Source organism: Dendropsophus ebraccatus, chromosome 5, assembly GCF_027789765.1.
Source record: "Dendropsophus ebraccatus isolate aDenEbr1 chromosome 5, aDenEbr1.pat, whole genome shotgun sequence".
Lineage (NCBI taxonomy): Eukaryota > Metazoa > Chordata > Amphibia > Anura > Hylidae > Dendropsophus > Dendropsophus ebraccatus.
The window spans coordinates 74397080-74424371 of record NC_091458.1 but is presented as its reverse complement, the minus strand read 5'-3'; the positions used below and the strand labels follow the sequence as shown (position 1 = coordinate 74424371).

At 41.4% G+C, this 27292-nt stretch overlaps 1 protein-coding gene across 5 annotated transcripts in view; it reads left to right on the top strand.

Moving 5' to 3' along the window:
- The window catches only part of DIAPH3 (diaphanous related formin 3), a 582937-nt gene that overhangs the window by 283195 nt on the left and 272450 nt on the right, over nucleotides 1-27292 (top strand). For all 5 annotated transcript variants that reach the window (XM_069970593.1, XM_069970591.1, XM_069970592.1 and 2 more), the window contains 4 exons: nucleotides 14002-14094; nucleotides 14532-14626; nucleotides 15510-15611; nucleotides 18254-18493. In XM_069970593.1, the coding sequence (XP_069826694.1) occupies nucleotides 14002-14094; nucleotides 14532-14626; nucleotides 15510-15611; nucleotides 18254-18493 (530 nt within the window). The remainder of the gene's footprint in view (nucleotides 1-14001; nucleotides 14095-14531; nucleotides 14627-15509; nucleotides 15612-18253; nucleotides 18494-27292) is intronic.

The following is a 27292-nucleotide window of genomic DNA, read 5'->3' as shown; positions in this document are numbered from 1 at the left end:
TACTCCGGGAAACATCATTACCGTAAGTAATTTCCGTTTTTCTGGACACTTCCTGTCTCGGACAGAGATGTCCGCACAGAGCACTGTGTCACACTAGAAAGAATACACCACTTTCTTTAGGACATGCAGCAGCTGATAGGTACTGGAAGACTGAAGATTTTTAAATAGGAGTTTACAAATCAATATAATTTTCTAAAGCCAGCTGATTTTAAAGAAAAAAACAATCCACTGGAGTAGCCCTTCTATAAGGGTTATCCAGGGTGAGGAAGCAATAGCTGCTTGTGACCAGAAACAGTTGCAGCCCTGTCTTCAGGCTGTGTTTGGTATTACAACACTGCTCCTTTTTAATTTACTAACAAAGAGAATAAAGCTTTGTGCTGTATGAATGCACTTCCACATAAGGCTGGGCGATTTATCTAATTAATTCGATTAATTTGCCTAGAAAGTTCACACAAAATCGGTCCGAAGAGAGATGCAGGCTGGGTGGTCCGGAGAGAGGTGCAGGCCAGTAGGCTCGGTGAGGTCCATGCCGCGCTGTGCCGTCCGGCGGCCTCCAGCCTCTTAACAGAGCCCTCTCCTCTTACACGGCATAGCCGCAGCTGACCTGCGTCCCGCTCCCCTCCTGAAGAATAAGGAGATAGCATCTCTGTGGGTCCTGGAGCTGTGCAGCGGGCTCGGCCCACGGTGCACATGGTGAGCAGCAGGATCGGCCTTGGAGCCCCCACTGGGACTCGGGATCTCCTACATTGTCACGCCGTGTCCCGGTTGATGGACTGGATGCTCAGCCAATCAGTGAATGGGGCGTGACACCATCCCAGTCACTGATTGGCTGAGCGGCCAGTCCATCAGTTGGGATAGTCCTTTCCCCCCAATTTTTGACATCATCAAAGATTGGAGGCTGGGCTCACTGCGGGCACAAGGAGAGGTAAGTTCACATTGCTCATCAAATTTCTCCTTGTCGCCTGCCAGATTTAAAAAAACGCCCGGACTTCTTTAAAGAGAACCTATCACCTAAAAATCACTGTCCCTATTATTAAAGGTCCTCTCTCCCTAAGTCTATTCCTGAAGATACAGACTGCCTTTGCAGTCTGTATCTTATTCTTTACCTAATCCTCTTCTTCGGTGTAGTAATGCCGGGGCGCCGCCATCTTGATGACGTCACGCTGGAACGCACGTGCGTTCCAGCGTGACGTCATCAAGATGGCGGCGCCCCGGCATTACTGCACCGGAACAAAGGAGTAGGTAAAGTATAAGATACAGACTGCATTTGCAGTCTGTATCTTATACTTTACCTAATCCACTTGTTCCGGTGGAGCAAGGCCGGTGTCGCCATCTTGATGACGTCACTTTGCGTTCCACCGCTGGAACGCAAGTGACGTATTCAAGATGGCGGCGGCCGGCCTTGCTGTACGGAACAAGAGGATGAGGTAAAGTATAAGATACAGACTGCAAAGGCAGTCTGTATCTTCATTTTGTCTATTTATGAAGATACAGACTGCCTTTGCAGTCTGTATCTTATACTTTACCCAATCCTTTTGTCCGCTGCCGGGCGCCGCCATCTTAATTTAGTCACTTGCGTTCCAGCGGTGGAACGCAAAGTGACGTCATCAATATGGCGGCGCCCCCGGCATTGCTGCCACTCTGCATGACGGGAGCTTCCTGTCTCGCGCCGGCTCTTTTGAAAAGAGCCGGCGCGAGACAGGAAAGTAAAGTGTGTATATCTAAAAAATACAGTTAAAAAAATAATTAAGTGTATTTGCAAATATTAATAAATTTTAAATGTACAGCTAATTAGCAAAAAAAAATTTTTTGAATTTCGGCCATGATTGGTTCTCTTTAAACATTTGTTGGTCTATATTTTATATTTTGGTAGCACAAACCTGTGTATCTCCCCTTGCTCATGCATGCTGGCGCCATACTGGAATTGCATCATCAAAGTGCTTCCTAGTCTCGACCTAATGATGTAACATCTGGGCCAAATTTCCTCATAAGCAAGATGGCTTAGTGCTGAAGTGGTGCTGTTATAGAAGCAGCCATGTTTTTCTAATCTTGAGTATCTACCTCCTTGCAGCTTTCCCTGAGTCATTGCTCGGAGTGAATTGCAAAGGCCTTTACAGTTTTGCGAATTGTGGGGGCTCTGCCGCTGGACCCCAGAGATCAACCATTAGAAGCCCGACTGTAACACACAGCCAGGACTCTGCTACAACTTCTGGGAATGCAGAGCAATCCGTATCAGGCAGTTAAAATCTTTACATGCCATGGTCAATAAAGACTGAACCATGTAAAGAGCTTGACAGAGGGAGCTCCTGTTCTGAGTCTGCAGCAGGATCCCAGCTGCAATATGCAGCTGGGACCCTGCTACCACTGCTTTGGACAGGGGTGTGTATGTTCAGATCTTTAATGCTTCACATATTGGGTGCTCTGTAGCAACCGCCTGGCATGTGAGGGATCTGACAGGGGGGGGGGGGGGGGATTCTCCCCTGTCACCATTGGCACACACTGATCGAAATTGCTGTGTGTTTATGGTTTCCTAGGCAGCTTGCTGACATTAGACTGATGTTTTACAGATGTACTTATAAGGGTAGCATCTTATTAGACCTATTAGATATACACAGTGTAAATGTACTTCATAGCATCCCCAGAGAGGGCTCACCACAAGATACCGCTCTACTGCACCACAGCTTATAGCAATAATCTGTGTCAGGTAGTTAACCATTTAAATGCACTCAAAACTGATAGTGGCATTTAAATGGCGTTAAGATTGCTTCGTTGGTGGTCTGGTGTGGAGATTGGCTTCACCATGATACAATCACAGAAAGCTGGTCGGTTATACTTAAGGTGCCCTTACACAGAGAGATCTATCTTAAAGATTTTTGAAGCCAAAGCCAGGAACAGACTATAAACAGAGAACAGTTCCTAAAAGAAAGTCTGAGATTTCTCCTCTTTTCAAATCCATTGGCTTTAAAAATGTCCGATAAATCTCTCTGTGTAAAGCCCCCCTTAGTCTGAGGCCTATTCTCTGCTTCAGATCCTCTCCTTGCTCAGTGATTGCTACAGGCTGCTGAAGGCAATTAAGTTCAGATATGCGGATAACATCAATCACTTCAGTACATAGGTGCTGCATTGATCTTTATGAACAATCATGGTATTGGTTATAAATACACTGCTCACAAAATAAAGGCAACACTCAAATAACACATTCTAGATCTGAATGAATAAAATATTCCCATTTGAATACTCCTCCACATCTCCTGGTGTACTGGCCTGTCTCATGGTAACGCCTCCAACCTCGACACTACGCTGACAGACAGCAAACCTTCTTGCCACAGCTCGCATTGATCCATCCATCCTGTATGAACTGCACTCTCTGAGCCACTTGTGTCGGTTGTAGAATCCGTCTCATGCTACCACGAGTGCGAAAGCACCATCAACATTCTTAAGTAACCAAAACATCAGACAGAAAGCAAAGGTATTGAGAAGTGGTCTGTGGTCCCCACCTGCAGAACCACTACTTTTATTGTGTCTTGCTAGTTGCCAATAATATGCCCCTGATGTCTATTCCATTTGTACAACAGCATTTGAAATAGATTGTTAATCAGTGTTGCTCCACAGTCCTTTCCTCGGATGCAAGCCACATCCTGAAGTGGATCTGCTATGATTTGGAAGGTGAGGGAGACTTCCTGGGTCAGAATACAGGGCTGTAGACCCCGCTATGCAGACCAGTCCCTCCCCCCCTCCCACCCAGTATAGGGAGCTCTTAAACCAAGTTACAATTTTAAAAAACTGTGAGCTCTTCTTGCAAAACGCTCTTAATCCAAGTTACTCTTAAACCAAGGTACAACTGTATATATTTTGTGTATGGTTATAATTCCATTAACTTGAGGAACATAAATATCATGTCAGTTTTGCCATAGGACAAACAGCATAAAGACAAATATTAATTATTTCCAGGAGGACCTTTGTATCTTGTATATTGTATCCTGAGACCAAAACTCTATAAAAAACTGGTATTTGGTTCTGAAGACCACAACATGTCATCACAAAATGAGAAAGCATACAACATAAAGAAAAATAGGCAGATGCATAATATGGATAAAGCAAGTCCTTACATATAACAGTAAGAAAAAGCGACTGGAGAATGTAAGTTACTTTTTACGTAGAGGACTGGAGTGTTTTCAGGGTCATGTACAGATCACACAGGGTCCCAGAAAAATAATGGTGGCTAACGGAGCAACTTATCCTGGCACAGGTAAAGAGCGTTATGGGACATGTAGTATCACATTGTACTGTAGAGAGGAGATACCAGACAGACGATCACTGCATGCACTTCAATAATACTGGAGTTTTACCAGTAAAATGGCCACTTTTATTGGTGAATCATCTAGCCGGACTGTCCGTACCATTGTATGTTGAGTTTGGTCTTAAGTAATGATGGTCCAGAAAGGACCATTGCATATTGAAAATATTGTAATCTGAGGCCATTGTAGTTTATTGAGGGACCACTGTAAAAGTATTTTTGATAATATACTGTTTGAAAAATATAGACTAAGGCTGGGTTAACACTATGTTTTGCAATCTGTTTTTTGCCAAAAAACTAATGGAAAAAACGGAAGCATGTGTGTTTTGATCTGTTTTTCCATTGAATTTCATTATTAAAAGACACAGAAGTGAGGTTGACTACATTTTTCACCCGTTTTTTTGATTGCACAAATGTTGTGTGAACCCAGCCTAAGGGCCCTATTACCACCAAATAACCAACACCAAATTATCTGACAGTTTTTCTTAAGCCAAAGCCAGAAATCGATTTGAAAAAAAAAGAGAAATCTCAGTCTTTCCTTTATTACCTGTTCTCTGTTTATAGTCCATTCCTGGCTTTTGCTTAAAAACTTATGTCAGATAATATGTTGGTGTAATAGGGCCCTTACTAATTGCCCATTTGTCTGTTTTCTTTTAATCACCTACTGCCCTTGTTTACAATCCACTACAGTGGTCCCGCAACATACAATATTGGTTCCAGGGCGACCATAGTATGTTGCGACCAAGAACATGTACACTACCGTTCAAAAGTTTGGGGTTACATTGAAATGTCCTTATTTTTGAAGGAAAAGCACTTTACTTTTCAATGAAGATAACTTTAAACTAGTCCTAACTTTAAACAAATAGACTCTATACATTGCTAATGTGGTAAATGACTATTCTAGCTGCAAATGTCTGGTTTTTGGTGCAATATCTACATAGGTATATAGAGGCCCATTTCCAGCAACTATCACTCCAGTGTTCTAATGGTACAATGTGTTTGCTCATTGGCTCAGAAGGCTAATTGATGATTAGAAAACCTTTAAAAAACTAGAAAAACGTAAACCCTGGGTGCCGCCCCTTTAAGAGCGACTTGGGTCCTGTCCCTTTAACCCCTTAAGGTCAAAGCCAATTTTCGTTTTTGCACTTTTGCTTTTTCCACTTTATGTTTAAAAGTCCATAGCGCTTGCATTTTTTTCACTGAGAGACCCATATGAGCTCTTATTTTTTGCGAAAACGATTGTACTTTGCAATGACAGGCTTTATTTTTCCTTAAAATATGCTGTGAAACCGGTAAAAAATAATTTGCGCTGTCAAATTGAAAAAAAAGGAATTTGTTTTGATTTCTGGGAGTTTTGCATTGACGCCGTTCGCCCTATGCTAAAACTGACTTGTCATGCATGTTCCTCAAGTCGTTACAATTACAATGATATGTAACATGTATAACTTTTCTTTTATTTGATGGCTATTAAAAAATTCAAACTATTGTTAACATATGTTCCTTAAAATCGCTCCATTCCCATGCTTATAGCGCTTTTATCCTTTGGTCTATGGGGCTGTGTGAGGTGTTATTTTTTTGCGCCATGATGTGTTCTTTCTATCGGTACTTTGTTTGCGCATATACGACTTTTTGATCACTTTTTATCACATTTTTTCTGGATTTGATGCAACCAAAAATGCGCAATTTTGCACTTCGGATTTTTTTTGCGCTGACACTGTTTACCGTACGAGATCAGGAATGTGATTAATCAATAGCTTGGGCTATTACGCATGCGGCGATAACAAACATGTTTGTTTATGTATTTATATTTATAAAATTGGAAAAGGGGGGTGATTTGGACTCTTATTAGGGGAGGGGACTTGTATATACACAGCATTGATCTCTCATAGAGATCAATGCTGTGTATATACACAGCAAAGATCCATTAGATTGGTGATAGATTGCTGTGGCCTGCTGCAGGCCACTGCAATCTATTGCCGAGCCGGGATCAGCGTCATTGTGACGCAGAGGGCCGGCACGGGCAGAAGAACGGAGATCCGACCCACTAGACACCAGGGATGTGAAGTGTAAAGCACTTCAATGCAGCTGTCATGTTTGACAGCTGCATTGAAGTGCTTAATTAGCCGGCGTGGCAACAGGACCTGCGCCGGCTAACAGGCACTGCCCGGCTGCAGATTACAGCCGGGAGCGGTGCCATTCAGAGCAGGGTCCTAGCGGGACCCCTCTCTGAACTCCCCCTGCGCCACCATGACGTACCAGGTGCGTCATGGGACGCTAAGGGGTTAAACTAGTCCTAACTTTAAACAAATACACTCTATACATTGCTAATGTGGTAAATGACTATTGTAGCTGCAAATGTCTGGTTTTTGGTGCAATATCTACATAGGTGTAAAGAGGCCCATTTCCAGCAACTATCACCCCAGTGTTCTAATGGTACAATGTGTTTGCTCATTGGCTCAGAAGGCTAATTGATGATTAGAAAACCCTTGTGCAATCATGTTCACACATCTGAAAACAGTCTAGCTCGTTACAGAAGCTACAAAACTGACCGACCTTTGAGCAGATTGTGTTTCTGGAGCATCACATTTGTGGGGTCAATTAAATGCTCAAAATGTCCAGAAAAAGAGAACTTTCATCTGAAACTCGACAGTCTATTCTTGTTCTTAGAAATGAAGGCTATTCCATGTGAGAAATTGCTAAGAAATTGAAGATTTCCTACAATGGTGTGTACTACTCCCTTCAGAGGACAGCACAAACAGGCTCTAACCAGAGTAGAAAAAGAAGTGAGAGGCCACGTTGCACAACTAAGCAAGAAGATAAGCACATTAGAGTCTCTAGTTTGAGAAACAGACGCCTCACAGGTCCCCTACTGGCATCTTCATTAAATAGTACCCGCAAAACACCAGTGTCAACATCTACAGTGAAGAGGCGGCTGCGGGATTTGGGGCTTCAGGGCAGAGTGGCAAAGAAAAAGCCATATCTGAGACTGGCCAATAAAAGAAAAAGATTAAGATGGGCAAAAGAACACAGACATTGGACAGAGGAAGACTGGAAAAAAGTGTTGTGGACGGATGAATCCAAGTTTGAGGTGTTTGGATCACAAAGAAGAACGTTTGTGAGATCCAGAACAAATGAAAAGATGCTGGAAGAATGCCTGACGCCATCTGTTAAGCATGGTGGAGGTAATGTGATGGTCTGGGGTTGCTTTGGGGCTGGTAAGGTGGGAGATTTGTACAGGGTAAAAGGGATTCTGAATAAGGAAGGCTATCACTCAATTTTGCAACGCCATGCCATACCCAGTGGACAGCGCTTGATTGGAGCCAATTTCATCCTACAACAGGACAATGACCCTAAACACACCTCCAAATTGTGCAAGAACTATTTACAGCAGAAGCAGGCAGCTGGTATTCTATCGGTAATGGAGTGGCCAGCGCAGTCACCAGATCTGAACCCCATTGAGCTGTTGTGGGAGCAGCTTGACCGTATGGTACGCCAGAAGTGCCCATCCAACCAATCCAACTTGTGGGAGCTGCTTCTAGAAGCGTGGGGTGCAATTTCTCCAGCTTACCTCAACAGATTAATAGCTAGAGTGCCAAAGGTGTGCAATGATGTAATTGCTGCTAAAGGTGGATTCTTTGTCAACCTTGTCAATGTCTTGACTCGATTTTCTATTCATTTCACAACATATGGTGGTGAAGAAGTGTGACTTTTCATGGAAAACACAAAATTGTTTGGGTGACCCCAAACTTTTGAACGGTAGTGTAGTATCACAATATACTCTGGAGAATCACTACTAGACAGCCAACCAGTGCATTCATTTCACTAATACTGGGGGTTTATCAGTAGAACGGCCAGTTTCATTGGTGGATCATTTAGTTATTCACATTTGCTGCAGATCCTGACTGCCCATAGCTTTGTATGCTGAGTCTTGTCTCAAGTTACGATGGTCTAGAAAGGACCATTGAATGTTAAAAATATTGTATCTTGAGGCCATTGTAAATTGAGTGATCACTGTATATTCAGCTATAATCTCCAGGAATTACTGGAAGTTCTTCTCCACTGCAAGCAAGGGGGCTTGTGGAAATGTGTGAGCAACAGCAGGGTCACAGTTCAGAGAGGAAACCCCTTAAAATGTCTGATCTATTGGCTTAAATGGGATTTCTGACATATAACAAAAGTTCCTTCACGTTTGGGCATGCAAGAAATTAAAGACACTTACTGAGACTGAACTTCATTCTATCACCATCAGAAGTGAAGAGATGGCACCCTGTGCGTCACACATGTAATGCTGCAGCCAAGCAATGGCCTAAGTTGTGTTCAGAAACTCCCAATAGAAAGGAAAAACGATCCAGCTCAATTCAGTAAAACCAGTACTTTATTGGAATTCTTTAACCTCTTAGGGACCCATGACGTACCGGTACGTCATGGATCACTGTCACACGGGTCATTTAAGAGGGCGCCGCGGATCGGCCGTGTGAAATCGAATGCTGAAATACACTGCAGGCCATCTCTCCCTGTCGGCATGGGGTGTTATTAAACCCACCCCCCCCATGCCGACAATCGCTGCTATTGGCTGATCAGTTCAGATCAGCCAATAGCCGCGATCGGCACCTTTCCGGGCCATCGATGACCCGGAAAAATAATGGCGGCCGGTGCTGTCCGAGACAGCACCGACCGCCAATACTGTTAAAAGTAATGGTGGCCACGGTGCTACGTCCCGATTTATTACTTTTGGGGATCAAAGTCCCCAAAAGTAATAAATACCTGCTCTGGACCCCTCAGCTAGGTAGCTGAGGGGTCCAGAGCAGGTATTTGGCCATACTCACTGGTTCCTGGTGTCCTCCGGGTTCCGTGACGTCATCTTCTTCTGTTCAGGACTTTGGCCTTTTCTGTTGGCCCCTTGGATGTCCTCGACTTTTTTTTTTTTTCGGCGCTCTGCTGCCCTCTAGCGGCTGATAAGTGTAATACACTTATCAGCAGCTATAGGGATGTTCAGCATGTAGTAAATGTTTTTTTTTTTTTCAAATTTTTTTTTGTATTTTCTTCACCCTTACACCGCTGAGTGTTGATCTGCATTGCATGTAAGTGCGCTGCTAATCAGCAACTCCTCCTTTTTGGCGTAGGGTGTTTTTTTTCTATATCCTACTGCCACGGTCTGCTGATAAGTGCTGCACATAAGTGCGGCATTTATCAGCAACACCATTTTTGGCGTAGGTTTTTTTTTTATACTTTAAAAAACATAAAAAAACATAAAAAAACACTACTTTACACTACACTACATCGAATAAAGTTTTACAGTACACCACTACATATCCCATATACTAATCTCTATATAAAAATGCCCCCAGGGCGTTTTCGGTGTCGAACACATACGTTATTATTGCCTCCGACACCGAAACAGCCAGTGAGGATGAATGGGGGATCCTTTTTTCCTCCATTCATCCTCATCATCCATTGATGTGTCTGGGGGTAGCGTAGCGTAAGCTGCCCCCCAGACACGTCTTTACCGCCAGTACCTTATCAATATGAGATCACGGTATGGCGTGAAATTCTACAAACTCTGTGAGATTACCTTAGGGTACACTTACAGATTTAGGGTACGTGCACACTGCGGAATGGCAAAGGATAACCCTTCGTGCATTCCGCAGCTGCCACCCACCGGCGGACTCCATTCTATGCACGGGCGAATTCCATCGTCCATCCAAAGAATGAACACATTGGACGGAGAGCGGAATCCGCCATTGCATAGAATGGAGTCTGACACTGACGGAGACGCGCGCCCGCATCAGTCCGCCGGCGGGTGCCAGCTGTGGAATGCTCAAAGGGTTATCCTTCTCCATTCCGCAGTGTGCAGGTACCCTTAGAGTCTATGAAGGAAGGGATTCCCGAATCCAGCCCCCAGATGAACCCCCCCCCCCATCCTCAGAATTAGTGGAAAGATCGTTTGGGAACTGCTGGATAAAGGTTACCACCTGTATGGGGATATCTTTTATACCAGCACCCCCTTTTCCGGTCCCTTGCTGCCCGAGCTACAGTAGCTTGCAGCACGATCCGAACATATCAGAAACAGTAATAAAGCCCTAATATTTAGCAGCCATGGAGCGAACCCAGCGCTTCTAAATATGAAGGACCCCGTATCGCACCAGGGCAACATTTTCCAGGTGATGTCCCCCACACTGGAAAACAGGAGACCCCAGAAGAAGTGCAGTGTGGGGTAACAGGGGGGATCAGGAAGGACACCATTTTCCAGTGTGACGCCTGTCCTGATCACCCCTGCCTCAGCATACTGGATTGCTTCAAGGCGTACCACACGTCGTTGGAGTTCTACATTATCTAAATTCTGTCCCTTATTCCTATTTCAGGGATCACGTTGATGCAGGGATTATTCTGATCGCCATTATGGAGTCGGGAAGGAATTTTTTCCCTGTAATGAGGCTACTGTCGTCTGCCTCACAAGGGTTTTTTGCCTTCCTCTGGATTAACACAGGTTGAATTTGATGGACACCTGTCCTTTTTAACCTTATAAACTAATAATTGGCCTAATACCCCCAAATAAATTAAAATTGTCCCTTTTCCCCAGCTAAATAGGTATGGCCGCCATTCCCATTAGAGGCTTGCCATGATGCAATTAGAAAGCCTCTGTGTGGCCAGGACAGTATAATCCCCCACATGTGGAAACTACACCCCATAAGGAATCTAACAAGGGGTGCAGTGGGGATATGGCCCCCTGGTGACGGCCACATTTGGGACGTGAAAATGAAAAAAAATTGTATTTTTTATTTTCACACCACATATTGTACATATGTGCCTGTTACCAGTGGGGTCCATATGCTCACTGCACCCCTTGTTAGATTCCTTATGGGGTGTAGTTTCCAGAATGGGGTCACTTGTTTGGGGTTTCTACTGTCCTGGCAGCACTGGAGCTTTGTAATTGCGACATGGCCTCCATCCTCCATTCCAGCCTCTAAATGGCGCTCTGTCCCTTTGGTGGCCTGCCCTGTGCCCATATGGCACATTATGTCCACGTGGGGTATTTTCATACTCAGGGGGAAATTACCCTACACGTTTTGCATTTTTCTTTTTTTAACCCCTTGTGGAAATGGAAAAAAAATCAAGGCTAGACCAACATTTAGTGTAATTTTTTAATTTTTTTTTACTATAAATCATTGATCTTGTCTTGATTTTTTCATTTTTTACAAGGGGCTAAAAGATAAAAAAAAAACACGAAATGTGTAGAGCAATTTCCCCTGAGTACGGAAATACCCCACATGTGGACATAAAGCGCCATGCGGGTGTAGGGTAAGCCTCCAAAGGGAAGGAGCACCATTTGTTTTTTTGAGGCTGGATTTGGCTGGAATGGATTTCGAGGGGCCATGTTGCATTTAAAAGGCCCCTGTGTTGCTAAGACAGTTGAAACCCCATTGAGACCCCATTATGGAAACTACACCCCTCAAGGAATGTAACAAGGGGTGTAGTGAGCATATGGACCCCACTGGTGACGGGCACAAATGTGAAACAATGTGGCGTGAAAATGAAATATTACATTTTTTACATTATAATGTTGGTCTAGCATTGAATTTATCATTTTCACAAGGGGTTAAAAGAGAAAAAAAACACAATGTGTAGAGCAATTCCCCCGAGTCCGTAAATACACCACATGTGGACATAAAGCGCCATGTGGGTGCAGGGCAAGCCTCCGAAGGGAAGGAGCGCCATTTGGATTTTGGAGGTTGGATTTGGCTAGAATGGATGATTAACGCCATGTCGCATTTACAGAGTCGTCGTGCTGTCAAAACACTGGAAACCCCCCACAAGTGACCCCATTCTGGAAACTACACCCCTCAAGGAATCTAACAAGGGGTGCAATGAGGATATGGACCCCTTGATGACGGGCACATTTGTGCTGTGAAAGTGAAAAAATGAAAAATTTCACTTTCACGTCACATTTTTCCACATTTGTGCCCGTCACCAGTGGGGTCCATATGCTCACTGCACCCCTTGTTAGATTCCTTAAGGGGTGTAGTTTCCAGAATGGGGTCATTTGTGGGGGGTTTCCAGTGTTTTGGGAGCACGAGGGCTCTGTAAATGCGACATGGCCCTTGAAATCCATTCCAGTGAAATCCAGCTTCCAGAAGCCAATTGGCGCTCCTTCCCTTTGGACGCTCGTGCTGCGCCCGCTTGGCATTTTATGTCCACATGTGGGGTTTTTCCGTGCACGGGAGAAACTGCGCTACATGTTTTGTGTTTTTTTTTTCTTTTATCCCTTTGTGAAAATAAAAAAATTGAAGGCTAGAACAATGTTTTAGTGTAAAAAATACTTTTGTCTTTTTTCACGCCACATTGTTCGGAAAATCTGCGAAGCACCTGTGGGGTCCAGATGCTCACTGCACACCTTGTTACATTCCTTGAGGGGTGTAGTTTTCTAAATGTGCCCTTTAGGGGTGTTTTTTAGGTTTTGGCACCCCAGAGCCTCTGCCAACATGAAGTGGTACAGTCAGAAATGACCAAATATAACGGAGCCATTGAAATTCACTAGGTGCTCCTTTATATCTGAGGCTTGTGGTTGTGTCAAATAGCGCAATAAGGCCACATATGGGTTATTTCTATAAACTGCAGGAATGGGGCAATAAATATTGGGGTGCATTTCTCTGGTAATAGATTTATAATTATGAAAAATATTGGATTACAATAAAATCTCTGCACAGAAAATAAAAATTTTCAAATTTCTTACACACTTATTTCTGTGACTCCCCTAAAGGGTTAAAACACTTTCTGGATGTGCTTTTGCAGAGTGTGGGGGTGCAGTTTCTGAAATGGGGTGCTTTGTGGGGCTTTCTAACATACAGTCCCCTCAAATACACTTTAAACCTGAACAGGTCCCTAAAAATATCTGATTTTGAAATTTTACTGAAGATTTGTTTTACGCTTTCTATTGTCTAAAAAAATGAAATATAGTTTAATAAATGCCGCCAACATAAAGTAGACATGTTGCTTATGCTATTTGATATATAATTCATGTGGTATAACCATTTTCTGTATAAGCAGAAAAGTTTTAAAGTTGAAAAAATGCATCTTTTCACAATTTTTCACGTTATTTTGGTTTTTTTCATAAAGATTTGTTATAAGTATCGACTCCAATTTACAAGAAATGGGAAGTACAATTAGTCACAAGAAAACAATCTCCGAATCAGCCGGATAGGTACAAGCATGCCGAAGTTATTAATGAATAAAGTGACACAGGTCATATTCATAAAATTTGCTCCGGTCCTTAACGGGTTAAAAGTCAGGACATAATACATCATCGTGCTACACACTTCTAGGCTCTGCTGACATGTTTCGGACACATGCGCCCTTGCTCACAAACTGTGTTCAGAAACTGTATGTACTGCACTGGATACTTATGATTGGCAGCAGCATCAAGTACACAATATACAGGATGTATTATAGCACTTCTGGGCTAGAAATTTGACAGCAACACCAATGCTGCTGTGAGTTCAGTGGCAAAAGGCGTTGTCTTATTTTTGTTTTATTTCAATTTAATAGTTTTAAAGTTTTGTCTTGTGTGTTACTATACATAACATGTCTCTTCCACAATTAACTACCCTTTACTCTAGGATTTTTTTTTTTTAAATGTCTCTTCTTTGCTTTGTAAATATACAGAATAATTGACCATTAAGTATTTTCTTTTCTTAATGTGTATGTAGTGAAAAAAGATGATGAAGTTGATGACCCTGTGTTCACCAAGAAACGGATAAAGGAGCTTAAAGTTTTGGAGCCAAAAATTGCCCAAAATCTATGTAAGTATGTATATGAAGTCATAGTTAAGTGTGTGCCACTTTAATGTCACTTATAAATATTGTAGTAGAACCCAAAATTTGATTTTCTGCTATTAACATTTATGTATAAATCGTTTACTTTCTGTACCTACCAATAAGTGTGTTGGAAGAATGATTAATATTATTAATTACAGTGGAAACTGTAGAAATCTAAATTCTGTATTGTCATCCCTAATGTCTGGCGTATAAATTATAGCCAACCTTTTATACTGACGAAGCCCGACTCATTGGGTGGTCCTCCACCACTTCTCTAGCCCTGAATGAAAGATGGGTACATAGAGATATCTGTCAATCAAGCTCCACCACAATGACTTGTCATTCAGACAGTAGGAAAGTGATGACAGGCTCAATTAAAAAAGAACTAAACTTACCACCTGTGTTTTAATTTTCTTTTTTAGCAATCTTTCTGGGTTCATACCGCTTGCCTTATGAAGACATAAAAAAAATAATATTGGAAATAGATGAAACACAGCTGACAGACTCCATGGTCCAGGTAAAGCTAAAATTTGTAAACATGTACTATTTACACTTGGAACAGTTGGTAATTTATTAAACTTTACTTTTTGAAAGGTTGCTGACCATGACTTGGCAAAAGTGTGAATATATTGTATTTGTATATATAATTTTCCTAAAATAAAAATATGGGATGTACTGTTCTAGTCCATGCAGATGAACTAATGAAGCAGTATGGGCTGTATGGAAAAAGCTTAATGTATAGAAGTTAACAAAATGTGGAATGCCTTCCGTTCCTTACCATTTATGTAAGCACACAGATCTGACCACAAAACCCATTATTCCATAGTAAATGGAAAAGTTTTATAAAGCCATAACAGGGAGCAATGGGATTTAGTTTTGATGTAAAGTTCCAATATATGCCATCTACCTAGAATTCACATAGCTTACACTTATTATTGTTTGAGTCCCAAACTTAGCTTAGAATGATCACTTTAAAAAGAATTCAATTCAATTAGTACAGATCTCTTGAATACGTTGGGAGAGAATCACTTAGGCCTCATTTACACCTCCGCAAAATGTATCAATGTTTGCAGCCAAATTTAAATCCAAATAGGTTTTTGTGGATCTGTGCATAGGCAATGATCTGTGCCGTAAAAAATAGGACATGTCGTAGTGTGAACCTGCAAAAAGGGGATGGGTTACTGTCTGTAATGTAGTAGTTTATGAATTGCAGACCACTACATGTTGTTGCCTTAGCCCCACGCATTTCTCCCTGCGGTCTGTGAGTTGCAGTTTGTTTTGGTCACATGGCACATATTATGGCAATTATTCAGACGTTAAGCGTGTAAGACTTTTGACGTTTTTTTACGACAGGGTGGAATATTATTGGGACCTAACAATTCATGTTTTTTTTCCTGCAGAATTTAATAAAGAATATGCCTGAACAAACTCAGTTAACTGCACTGGCCAAACTGAAGGGGGATTATTGCAGCCTATCGGAACCAGAACAGTTTGGTGTTGTGGTGAGTTTTTTTTTTCTTTTTTAAATGTATCTCCAATCTGTTTTATACAGTTTTCCATTTAAAATGAATTGTTGGATGACAAAATTGCATTTGTGACTCTATCAAGCTGAATAGGTTTAGCAGAGGATGAAGGAGATGTAAATCCACTCTAGAGCTAGACAGCCTTTTATAGCTATGAGATAAAAGGTGTTGAGATATACAGTATTATCTGTGCTAATTCCCATAAATGGTTTTCAGCTAAAAGGTCACAGTGGGTAGAATTTATGTACAGTTGTATTTCTAAAATTATGTCATTATGACTGGGAAAATGTACAAAAGTAAGTTTCAATAAATGAGTGCTGAAGAGAATCATTCTTTTTTTTTTTTTTTTTTTTTGCCTCTGAAGATCTTTACACAGCCGGGGTGTGAAGCTTTGTCCTCTGTGAATCTGCAAAATGCCTGAGTGGTTTAGTGAATATTAAATTGTAGAAGGCAGTGATTGTTGTTTGCTCCAGTAACTGGAGTGATGCTGCTCCACATACCTGCACTACAGGCCAAGGGTCACTTACTGTATAATACTAATCTACTTTTACTGCACACATTTCATATAGATTGCAGCTCTCTGCACTCTTTGAGTGCCTTAAAATCCCTTTAAAGCAGATCTTTTACCCCCTAATACTCTACTGAGCTGGTAGCACCGCTGGATAGATATATGCACAGAGCATGGCACTAAATATACAAAGGGACAGGCATACAGCACAGTAAGGGGCCTATTACATGGAGCAATGATCAGCTGAATCGGGATGATTGTGGCTCCGTGTAATAGAGACAAATATCAGCCGATGAAACAATTAACGGCTGATGGTTGGTTTAGATATGGACCTAAATTGAACATGCAATAGCGATGCACTGCCGACGATTGCCCAAACACCTAAAAATTTCACCTTTTCCCTCTCCCAATCTTCTCCTGTGCTCCACAGCTTCCTAGACCCGGCGGCTGAAGGCCGCTCACAAGCTGCTGCTGCTGAGTCTGGGAAGCTGCGGAGAACAACAGAGAAGACCCGGAGTGGGGAGAGGTAAGGTATCAGGTGTTTCGGCACCAATTATCAGGCTCATAGATCCAGTAAACGACCGCAGATCTAGCTGATCGGAACTTGTTTACTAAATTGATTGGGCTTTAGTCGGCCTGTGTAATAGTAACCTAAGGCATAATGGTGCTAGACGAAACTGTCCTATTCAAATACCTGCTTACTGCAGTCACGCATTGAGGAGAACCTTATCTCTAGATTTTAACAATTGGTGATGGTCCAAACAGTCGGGCCGCTAGCATTCATATACTTTTCACCTATCCTCCGGGTACGCAATAGTTGTATGGGGGCAAGAAGCATCTGGGCTTTATTCATTGTGTATTGGAAAGACCTGGTTACTGCAGCTAGGCTGCTGTACACTTGACCGATTCTAAGCTGCCGTTATGTGTCTCCACTGCTACTCAGTGAATGGAGCCGATTGGTTCCAGCCCTATTCACTGTGTAGTGTGGGCACTGCATGGCTGATGGGAAAGGGTGCCAGGTGTTGTATCCCTACTAATCAGTGTTTACAGATCTATCCTGTGGATGGGCCAACATTCTCTTTTGCCTAGAAAAAAATTATTTTTAGGTTTGTGATTCGTTAAAGGACACCTCACACTCGGCAGGATCCTCAGGATCGCACAGCTTGTGTCAGTAGAGGACCGCCTTTGCGAAGGATCCTGCCATGGACACAAAGTGAGAGGAGGTATCCTTTAACCCTTTCTTACAATATATATTCTGGGCTTTAATGTTTAATGTTTTTTAAGGATATATATATATATATATATATATATATATATATATATATATATATATATATAATATATAATATAATATATACATTTTATTCTTATTATAGTCGCCTCCCAAATCTTTGTCTGTCCAGACATGGTGGGAGTTGTAGTTTGGAGTGCCAAAGGTTTCCAATCCCTAAATTATAGGATGGAGACTGTATGCTGCTACATTGGCATACAGTATAGTGTGTATGTGCTCATATTAGATTCCTGATGTCTTACATTATGGTTGGCTTAAAACTTTTTAAATAAGGGTTGCTTCTGTTTGTTAATCATGGGGAATATTTTAGCACTTATTCATTATTATCCTTGTTATTTCATAAGAAGTCAAAGTAATGAACTGTTGCTTGCTGCCACCATTCATTTATCATTTCCCTGTGATGTATCAATATGTCTTGAAATGTGTGTCATTAAGACGTCCTGTTTCTTGTTAGGGAAGAGGAGGAGGAGGACGATGACAAGGCAGGGATTTTTCAGAAATGTTTTCCCTCGATAAAGTCTTAAACATTTTGCCGTTGGCACAATATATAATCTGCATCAAGGCAGTGTTTTTTTCATCATCCACAAAAGTCTGGATGGTTAAGTTTTCTTCTGTGTCTGAGGTTCTGTTTGAACACTTTTAATTCTGTGTCAGATAAATTGCAGTGATAGAGAATAGACATTGTAGATGAGATCTGTGCAAAGTTGTCCTTCATAACAGCTCACACTAAAGGCTTTTTATTTTTCTGGTTCCTCTAGAATGGTTTAAAGTAGCAAATTATTATATAGCTATTTCATAAAATATATTCCTTTCTTTAATCAGATGAGCAGCGTGAAGAAGCTCATTCCACGTCTCAACGCAATTCTATTTCGCCTTCAATTTGAAGAGCAAGTAAACAACATCAAACCAGATATTATGGCTGTCAGTGAAGCATGTGAGGAGATAAAGAAAAGCAGGAGCTTTGCTAAACTGCTGGAGATAGTGTTACTCATAGGAAACTACATGAATGCTGGATCCCGAAATGCACGGACATTTGGATTTAACCTCAGCTCTCTCTGTAAAGTAAGTCTTTACTAATGACGCTTTTTTTTTTTTCAGGTGTCTTATAGTTAGATGTGACATCATTCATCATTCTGCAGCCATACCACCAACGTATTTATAAATGAAACTGAGGAAAAAATGTTTTCTGCCTATGTTCTTAAGATACAAGAGTGGAAACCTTCATGAAATCGAAATATTAAGCTGGCCTATATGAGTCTCTAGTCTGCTCTTCATTGTAGTGGTTTTATCTAAAGTAACCCTAATGGATGTACTATTAAAGCAAAGTGGTATTCTCAATGCGGAATCTGTATTAACAGGAATCCAGGTACACAGGTCTAATCATGTTGTTTGTGTTTTTCTGCTAAAAAGGTTGTCTGAAAGTCTAGCCAAACGGTGACCCCTGCCCACCGAGGAGAACTCGGAACTTTTCAATCTGAAGAGCCACTCATTCTTTGATGTATTAAACAGATGATGCAAATCTAAGTCACACAACCAAAATATCTTTCCTCGAGTTGCTTGTAACATCATGCTGTCACACAGAATTGTGATTTGGCTATATATATTGTGGAAGCTTATTATATTAGAAACTTGACAATGAACTAGAAAAGATGAAGAAATGTACCAGCGAAGCTAATCCGTGGGTCATGTTAATATGACCCACGGATAGAATGGTGCCGGCGCAGGGAAGTCGGTGCTGCGGTTCATTTTTTGAACCGGCCCGGTTCCCGTGTACAGGGCCATTCTATCTGAATACTATATGACTCGCCTCCATTGATTCTAATGAAGCCCTGTCATAGAGGGGCAGACCAGCCTGCCTCTAGTGCTTCAGCCCCGGCCCGGTAACTGTGGATAGAATGGCACCGTACACAGGAACCGGGCCACGGTTAAAAAAACGGACCCCATGGCACTGGCTTCCCCGCGTTGGTGCCATTCTACCCGTGGGTCATATTCAAGTGAATGTACCCGATATTACATTAGCTTTAAAGTGTCACTGTCGTGAATTTTTTTTTTTGCAGAAATCAATAGTCCAGGCGATTTTAAGAAACTTTGTAATTGGGTTTATTATCCGAAAAATGCATTTTTATCATGAAAAAGCAGTTTGAAGCTCTCCCCACTGTCTTCATTGTTCTCCTATGGAGAGAGCTAAAGAAAAGACCAAAACAGGACAACAAAGAGTTAATCTACAAATCCCTCACGGGATATCTCATGTGACCATCACCAGTGACCTGTCTGAGCTCGGATTACAGCTGTCACCCAGCTCCGTGCCTGTAATCCTCTGTTATCTGCTTTCTGCTGCCGGCTAACTCCCTCCTTCCTCCTCCCCCCTCCCCTCTCCCTAGAGCAGACAGGGTACGTCTCCTGCAACAAGTCACAATTTTCAGATTTTTCAGAGTGGATGAAAAAGAGGAAGATGGGGGGGACCTGGGAAAAGGCTTTTTACATGCAGATAATGGCAGATTTGGCTAATAAACCCAATTACAAAGTTTCTTAAAATCGCCTAGACTATTGATTTCTGCAAAAAAAAAAAATACGACAGTGACTCTTTAAAGTGCCACTGTTGTTAACATTTTTATTGCAGAAATCAATAGTACAGGCAATTTTAAGAAACTTTGTAATTGGTTTTATTAGCTGAAAAATGAATTATTATCATGAAAAAGCAGTTTGAAGCTCTCCCCCCTGTCTTCATGGTTTTCCTATGGAGAGAGAAAGTAAAAGCAGACACCAAAAGACCTCTCTGACCTTTAAATAGGGCTCTGAATAGCTCCCCCGCTGAGCAATCCTTTGTTCTTGGCTCTCAGCTGCCCGCTAATCTCGCTCCTTCCCCCTCCCCTCTTCATAGACCAGACAGATCCGACTGATGAAAAAACAGTCGAGGTTTCCTGATTCTGAGGAGTGGATGACAGAAAGGAGAGGAGGGGGGGGGGACCTGGGAAAAGGCTTTTTACATGCAGATAATGGCATATTTGGCTAATAAACCCCAAATACAAAGTTTCCTAAAGTCGCCTTGTCTATTGATTTCTGCAAAAAAAAATTTAACGACAGTGACACTTTAAGTTTACATTTCTTCATCTTTTCTAGTTCATTGTCAAGTTTCTAATATAATTAGTTTCCACAAACTGATGGTACATTCACTTTTAATACTGAGCTACCACAGTGCCAGTCCCTGCTGATGAGGTGTATGTCCGCTACTCCAAAAGATGCAAAAATGTGTATTTTTTTTTATTTATTATTAAAGAAAGCACAAAGACACATACCACCTTTTAAAGGGGTTATCTAGGTTTACAAAAGCATCACCACTTTCTTTCAGACGCAGCAACACTCTTCTTAGTTTGTGTGTTGTTTTGCAGCTCAGTTTCATTGAAATGAATGGAGTTGGATTGTAGTACCACACACAACAGGGGCGGTGCTGTTTTTGCAAGAAAATATCAGTTTTTTTTCTCATCCTTGATGATATATTTCCAAATCCGCCTCAGCTGTTCCCACAACACTCCACTACTTTATGTGGGTGTCGGAACATGGAACTGCCTGCTCAGTCAGTCAGGTACAAATAAGCTGGTCCTCATGCTGACATAGACGCAAGGAAATACAATACAGTGGGGACTACCATTGTGGTGATGTCACTTCGGAATTAGGGGATGAAAGTACGTGTGTGTGTATGTGTACACACATACGCTGACTCATAATCTGTAAGTTCAGATATCCTTGGTAACGCACATGGCATGTGACGGAAAGGCGCTCTACCTCAACTGGATTCTTTCTATTCCTATTATTGGTGTATTGCACTTGCCTGTCAGCTTTCAAACCTCAAAAATGATCTGTTATCAAGCGTGTATATAGGATTGAGAATAGAAATTCAGAGAATTCTTGAAATAAAATTATTTCTACATTTAGCCTGGAAAGCAGAGTTGCCACCATTTCAGAATTCTGCTTTTATTAAATTCCACCCTACATTATAGCTCTATGACGTCCCCTGGACATTGTATTTATAAATAACATCCTGGATGATGTATATATACAATAGTCCTGTATCCAGTGCTGTATGTACAGAATAAAAAAAATCATTACTTTTCTGACCAGTATGAATGTGCTGCTCATAGAGGCTTGCTGGGGCAGATTTAATGCAATATTACAGGAAAAACATTACTCACACATCAACTTTATTGATGCTACACCAGAGGTGACAGCATTTAAAGCAAAATAAGGCTATTCAATTTTGATGTTTAAAGTGTGCCTTTAAGGCTGCATTTAAAGGTAGATGGCGATATAAAATGTGATAAATGGGAAATTTGCTTTGAACCTATGCTGTATGTCACAATTTGTTCAGCTCACGACTACATGCAGCTTCTAATCCAGACAAGTCTATAATTATGATGGTCCATTGTTTAAGTCTTCCTAAATATATTCAGTTGTATTCTCACGGACATCATGATTTTCTCTTTACACCCAGCCATAGGAACCTACACTAGGAGCTGCAAGCGTGAACTGTAATTAGATCTCCAGCATTAATTAATCTGATATGTCAATTTATTTTACATTGATCCCATTGATCAGTTTTAATAAAATATGCCGCAGTCAGTCAGTGACTGTGTTCAGATGCAGTAACAAGACCAGGGAATTGCAGTTAAATTAATACTTAACTCTTCACTAGATGCATGCGCTATTGATATCTTCCCATAGCTATTTCAATCTTATTAACAAATTACAAGCTTTCCTGTGTTCATTCAGGCCTGACTGCATAGTAATCTGTAGCCACTTGAAACCTATCTGGCTGCTTACATTTTAGGCAGCTCATTGGTTTTTCCACTCACATCTCATATTTGTATACGTTTTTTGTCATTCTTTTCTCTTAATTGTCTAATTCCCAGTTTGCCCATAAATTAAAAATCCATCATATTTTTTGTGTTGTGAATGCCAGCTAAGAATTAATGAGAAAATGGGCTGCAGTTCACGTTTTCTGCTTCAGTAAATTTGTGAAAGAGAATTGGGAAGCAGAAATCTTTATATGCACATACATTTACTCTGCTTGTGTAACACGTGAGATTATATATGATAATGATTTGAGTCTTCTACTGCATGTAGTGTGGCTCCAGAATGCTAATATTCATTTTATCTCTCCAGTTAACAAGGTCTTACAGTTTACTGTAGCTTGGTGTATGGTCTTACAGGTACATATATTTGCCTTTGTATAGGGGAATGACTACATTTTCCAATACTCTTGAACAGAGATGAGCAAATCGCTCATCTAAATGAAGAGAAGCGATTCGTTCTATCAGAGCTCCACTCAACATGTTGCCGGCCTTTCAGTGCTGCTCTGCTCTCCTACCATTCCACCCCGGGTGCTTGGGAAAAGCTGGATCCAATCCTGGGAAACTGGAAGATGCAGCTTTTCCCAGCATCTTGTGAGGAGTGGCTGGAAGCAGAGCAGCGCTAAAGGGATGGTGGTTTGAGATATATAGATACAGATATATACAACGTGAATGTCAGCAGCACTACTTGGAGCTTGGTTTGGTGGGTGCCGCCTGAAGAATCCAGACCACGGATTAAGGAAATAGCAAAAGTATTCCAACAGCACTCCGAAGTAGTGAAAAAAAATGTGTGATTTATTCCATCTTCAAAATATGCAGCACAGCAAACAATAGCCGAGTGAGACTTCAGAAACGTTGTTTGCTATTGTTTGCTGTGCTGCATATTTTGAAGATGGAATAAATCACACATTTTTTTTTCACTACTTCGGAGTGCTGTTGAATACTTTTGCTAGATATAGAGATATAGATATCTATCTCAAACCACCATCCCTTTAGCGCTGCTCTGCTTCCAGCCTCTCTCTCTCTCTCTCTCTCTCTCTCTCTCTCTCTCTCTCTCTCTATAGCGATTTTTTTCTTTTTTTTTCTGGATGAAGTACTGGGTAAAGGCGAACCCGGTAGAGGACTGTGCGTCTATGTGAGGAATCCGCTGTTTCCACCAGGAGTGTAATAAAAATAAATTATATATATATATACATATATATAATATATTTTTTTGTAATAAATTAGATATATGTTTCAGATCAATCATCATTTCCTTTAACTAGCTCATTTGGTATGAACAGCCTAAAATCATGACTTGCTACATACTTTGCTTCATACTTTACTGTGTACACTATAAACTATATTGGTGCTATGCATTGGTTTTACTATTAAGAACCTTATTCCTTAAAGATCTTTACAATCCCAAGTAAAATCTTTGTAGTAGACCATGACCAGGAAAAGCTGACTAGCGTTTTGCAGATGATGGATAGCAAGTTACAGCTGACTGTCACTATTGACAGCATATGTAACAGATCACCCTTTACTGAGTCACCATATTTTGTCCTGCTGCATATAATCAATACAATGCTCTGCCATGTTTTGTTTATTCTATCAAACCTCTCATCGTATGTCATTGATGATCCACTGCTCTGTGAGTTTTGCAGCCATCAGGTCTGTTTGTAAATAAAATTCTATTAGCATTTTATGTATTTAACTACTTCATGACTGGTGGATTGTTAAGTGAAAACAGCTTAAAACTTGCAAACCTTATTGTATAACTTATGATGCACAAAAATGTATATACAGTATGTATCTCTATAAAAGTAGCTAAACCGTTGTCACAAAGTATTGGTGTACATGTACCCCATCCATGTGAAGGCATAGGAAATAAAATATGCTTACCAAATTGCTCCCTTTTTAAGGTGTTGTCCAGCAAAAAAAAAAAAAAAAAAAAAATCTCAAGTCTTCCCATACTTATAAGCTACTTGTTTTATTTACATTTAGACACGGTGCTCTCTGCTGACATCTCTGTCCTGGGCAGGAGAGAGTTTCTATGGGAATTTGTTACTGCTCTGGGCAGTTCCTGACATGGATTCTGTTAAAGCGACTCTGTACCCACCATCTGACCATCTCACCATCTGTACCCACCATCTGACCCCCCAAACCGCTTGTACTTTTAGATAGCTGTCCGGATTAAAAGTTGCCGGATTAAAAGTTGTTTTTATGACAATAACTGCATTCCCTGCCGAACGGACCCCAGGACAGGTCTTGGATTAAAAGTAGCTATCCGAAGGTACAAGTGGTTTGGGGGGTCAGATTGTTGGTAGAGAGTCGCTTTAAAGAAAACAACACTTCCTGCAGGATATAGAATAGCTTATAAGTATGGTAAGACTTGAGATTTTTAAATTGAAGTAAATTACAAAACTTCTTACTGCTTACCAAGCTAGGTGCACCACTAGATAGATATCAGTGAAAGCATTCAATACATACCGTTGTTGCCTATGTTTGTTTTTATATTCATTAAAAACTGTTAAAGCGCCTATTATTTCCTCGTCCCTTGCACCACCACACCTGACTGTGCTGTATTCAGAGTGTAGGAGGCTTACAGCACAGTGAGGTATGATACCAGCGACAGACCAAATTTACTTGAAATTTAGATGTCTTCTCTAAAACTGAGACATGAGTCAAAGAAGCTGGGACTTTAAAAGTTTGTTTCAATGATAGGACCTCACAATAGGGAACTTTGCTGCCGGCAGATGTTGTGACTTCTAAAGTAATTTACTATTGTGATGACCTGGCATACGTCTATATGTTGGGGCTTGCATATTTTTCTTATGTTTGGTATCTGGCAGAGACAGAAACTGTCCTTAGCAGGAGAGTGTTTTCTATGGTGATTCCCATAGAAAACCTCTCCTACTCTAGAGAGTTCCTGTCTCGGTCAAAAATGTCAGCAGAGAGCAGTGTGTCTAAATGTAAATAAAGCAACACTTCCGGCAGGACATATAAGAGCTTACGTAAATTACAAATCTGTATAGCTTTCTGACACCAGTTGATTAAAAAAAAAATATATATATTTTCGTAGGACAACCTCTTTAATTAGCTACTTCTTTCATCTTAAATTATATAAAAAAGAATTCCCTATCAACATGACAGAACCACGTAGAGAGAGGGACCCCCCCCCCAAAAAAAAAAAAAAAAAAAAAAAAAAGGTTAGACCCTCTTCTCCACATAAGTGATTTTTCTGTCCATGTGGGAAGCTTAGAGTGCTGCTCTTTTTGTATGCTGGGGCGCTCCTTCTTCCTAAACCTGGCTGCAATGCAGTTTGGGAGTTTCTCTTTTAAACCGTGCATTGGGCGTTTGGGCAAGGGCTGCATGGACATCGCTAGCAATGTCCATGCAGCTCTTACTGCCCGATTATCAGGCCGTCAAATATGTCCAGTAAACGAGCGCTGATCTAGCAGATCGGTGCTAATTTACTAAAATGACCGGCCCGTAGTCGGTTCATGTAAAAGTATCCAAAGGGAAGTTAGCTCAAGGCTATGAGTGTCCTACTTAAATTTCAGAAAGAATCGCAGCTGAGGTGAGGTCTTAGATCTGGGGTGAACTGTTTATGTAGCTAGGTTCCTCCCTTGAAGGGTTTTTTTCTATGTTACCCTTTCAGGTACCCTCTTTGTCCACCATTTTATCCTTAGTTAAACACGTGATCAGAAAATAGATTAAAAGTTCCCTGAAGGCCACATCTACAGCAGTCTCAGAAAGCTCACCTAGTCCTCCCTGCCTCTTCTCCAGAAATCAGCAGCCTTTGCCTAGTCCTTCCCCAAATGCTACAGCTGATGCCCTCGGTTTTCTGCCAGATCTGCGTCTCTCTGAAATTCAGCCCATAGAGCCATCTGATTTAAGAACTGGTCGAGGGAAGCTGGGTTAAATGCTAAACTCAATACCTTGTGAGGAAAACGTCTTGTTTGGTGCTGTATTTGATAATCTATTGGAGAAACCAGGAGATAAAAAAAGGGGTTCCCTCCCTTTTTAAAACAAAGTTTTGGCCCGTCTGTTCCCAAATTAAAGGGTCACAAAAGAGTTGATCTGACAAGTCATCCAGGGAGAGGGGATTAAACAAGTCCCGAGGCTTCATGCTTTCCAAAATGTCAGACCCCTCCAAGAAGTCTACCAGTGATGCCAGGCAGCGAGTAGGGGGCAGGCTGTATTACTTTGCCCAAGAATGGGAAAACATTTATGTTGGTCTTTTCGAAATGGCAAACACATGGATTTTTCCTCCCAGTCCCCCGCTGGCTGTGTAATAAGAAGGAGATACATGGGAATAAGAGGTTAAGAAACTTTTGATTCAGAGGATTTTTTTTTTCCTAAGGGTGCATGCACACTACGGAACCCGTGCTTATGACCCTCCATGGATTCCGTCGCTCGTACCTGCTCACGGCGGCGCACATTTCTGTCCGTGCAATAAACACCATTTTATGGCCGGGCCGATTCCGCCAAAATAATTGACATATCAATTCTATGACGGACCGCGGAATTCGTCTGTGGCACAGGCAGAGATGCACGCGGCCGAGAGCAAGGGCCAGTGATGGAATCTGCAGTGGCTTTTCCACGCGTATTCAGTTTGTGTGCATGCACCCTCATGGAGAAAGAGCAATTGGTCCCTGTTCCCCAGGAAGAAGTAGGATTAGGTTTCGATTCCACCTTTTTCCTAGTAGGGAAACCAGAGGGATCTTTCAGAGCCATAAAAAAAACGAAAACTCTTAAACATTTAAAATACCAAAAAATCTAAATGGAAACAATGTCCACTGTGAATCTTCTGTCCAAATATTGTTTTATGGACTCTATGGCCTCCTATCTTGCATGTGCCAATTCATGTAGACTTTCAACAATACCTAAGGATAGAAATTTACTTAAACACTTCTCTGGTGCATCTGCAATTCTGTCCCCTCCCCTTCGGAATGGCTTTAGCACCAGGAGTGTTCACAAGAATTGTTGCAGAGATGCCAGCCCACGTAAGGGAGGGGCTTTTCATTCC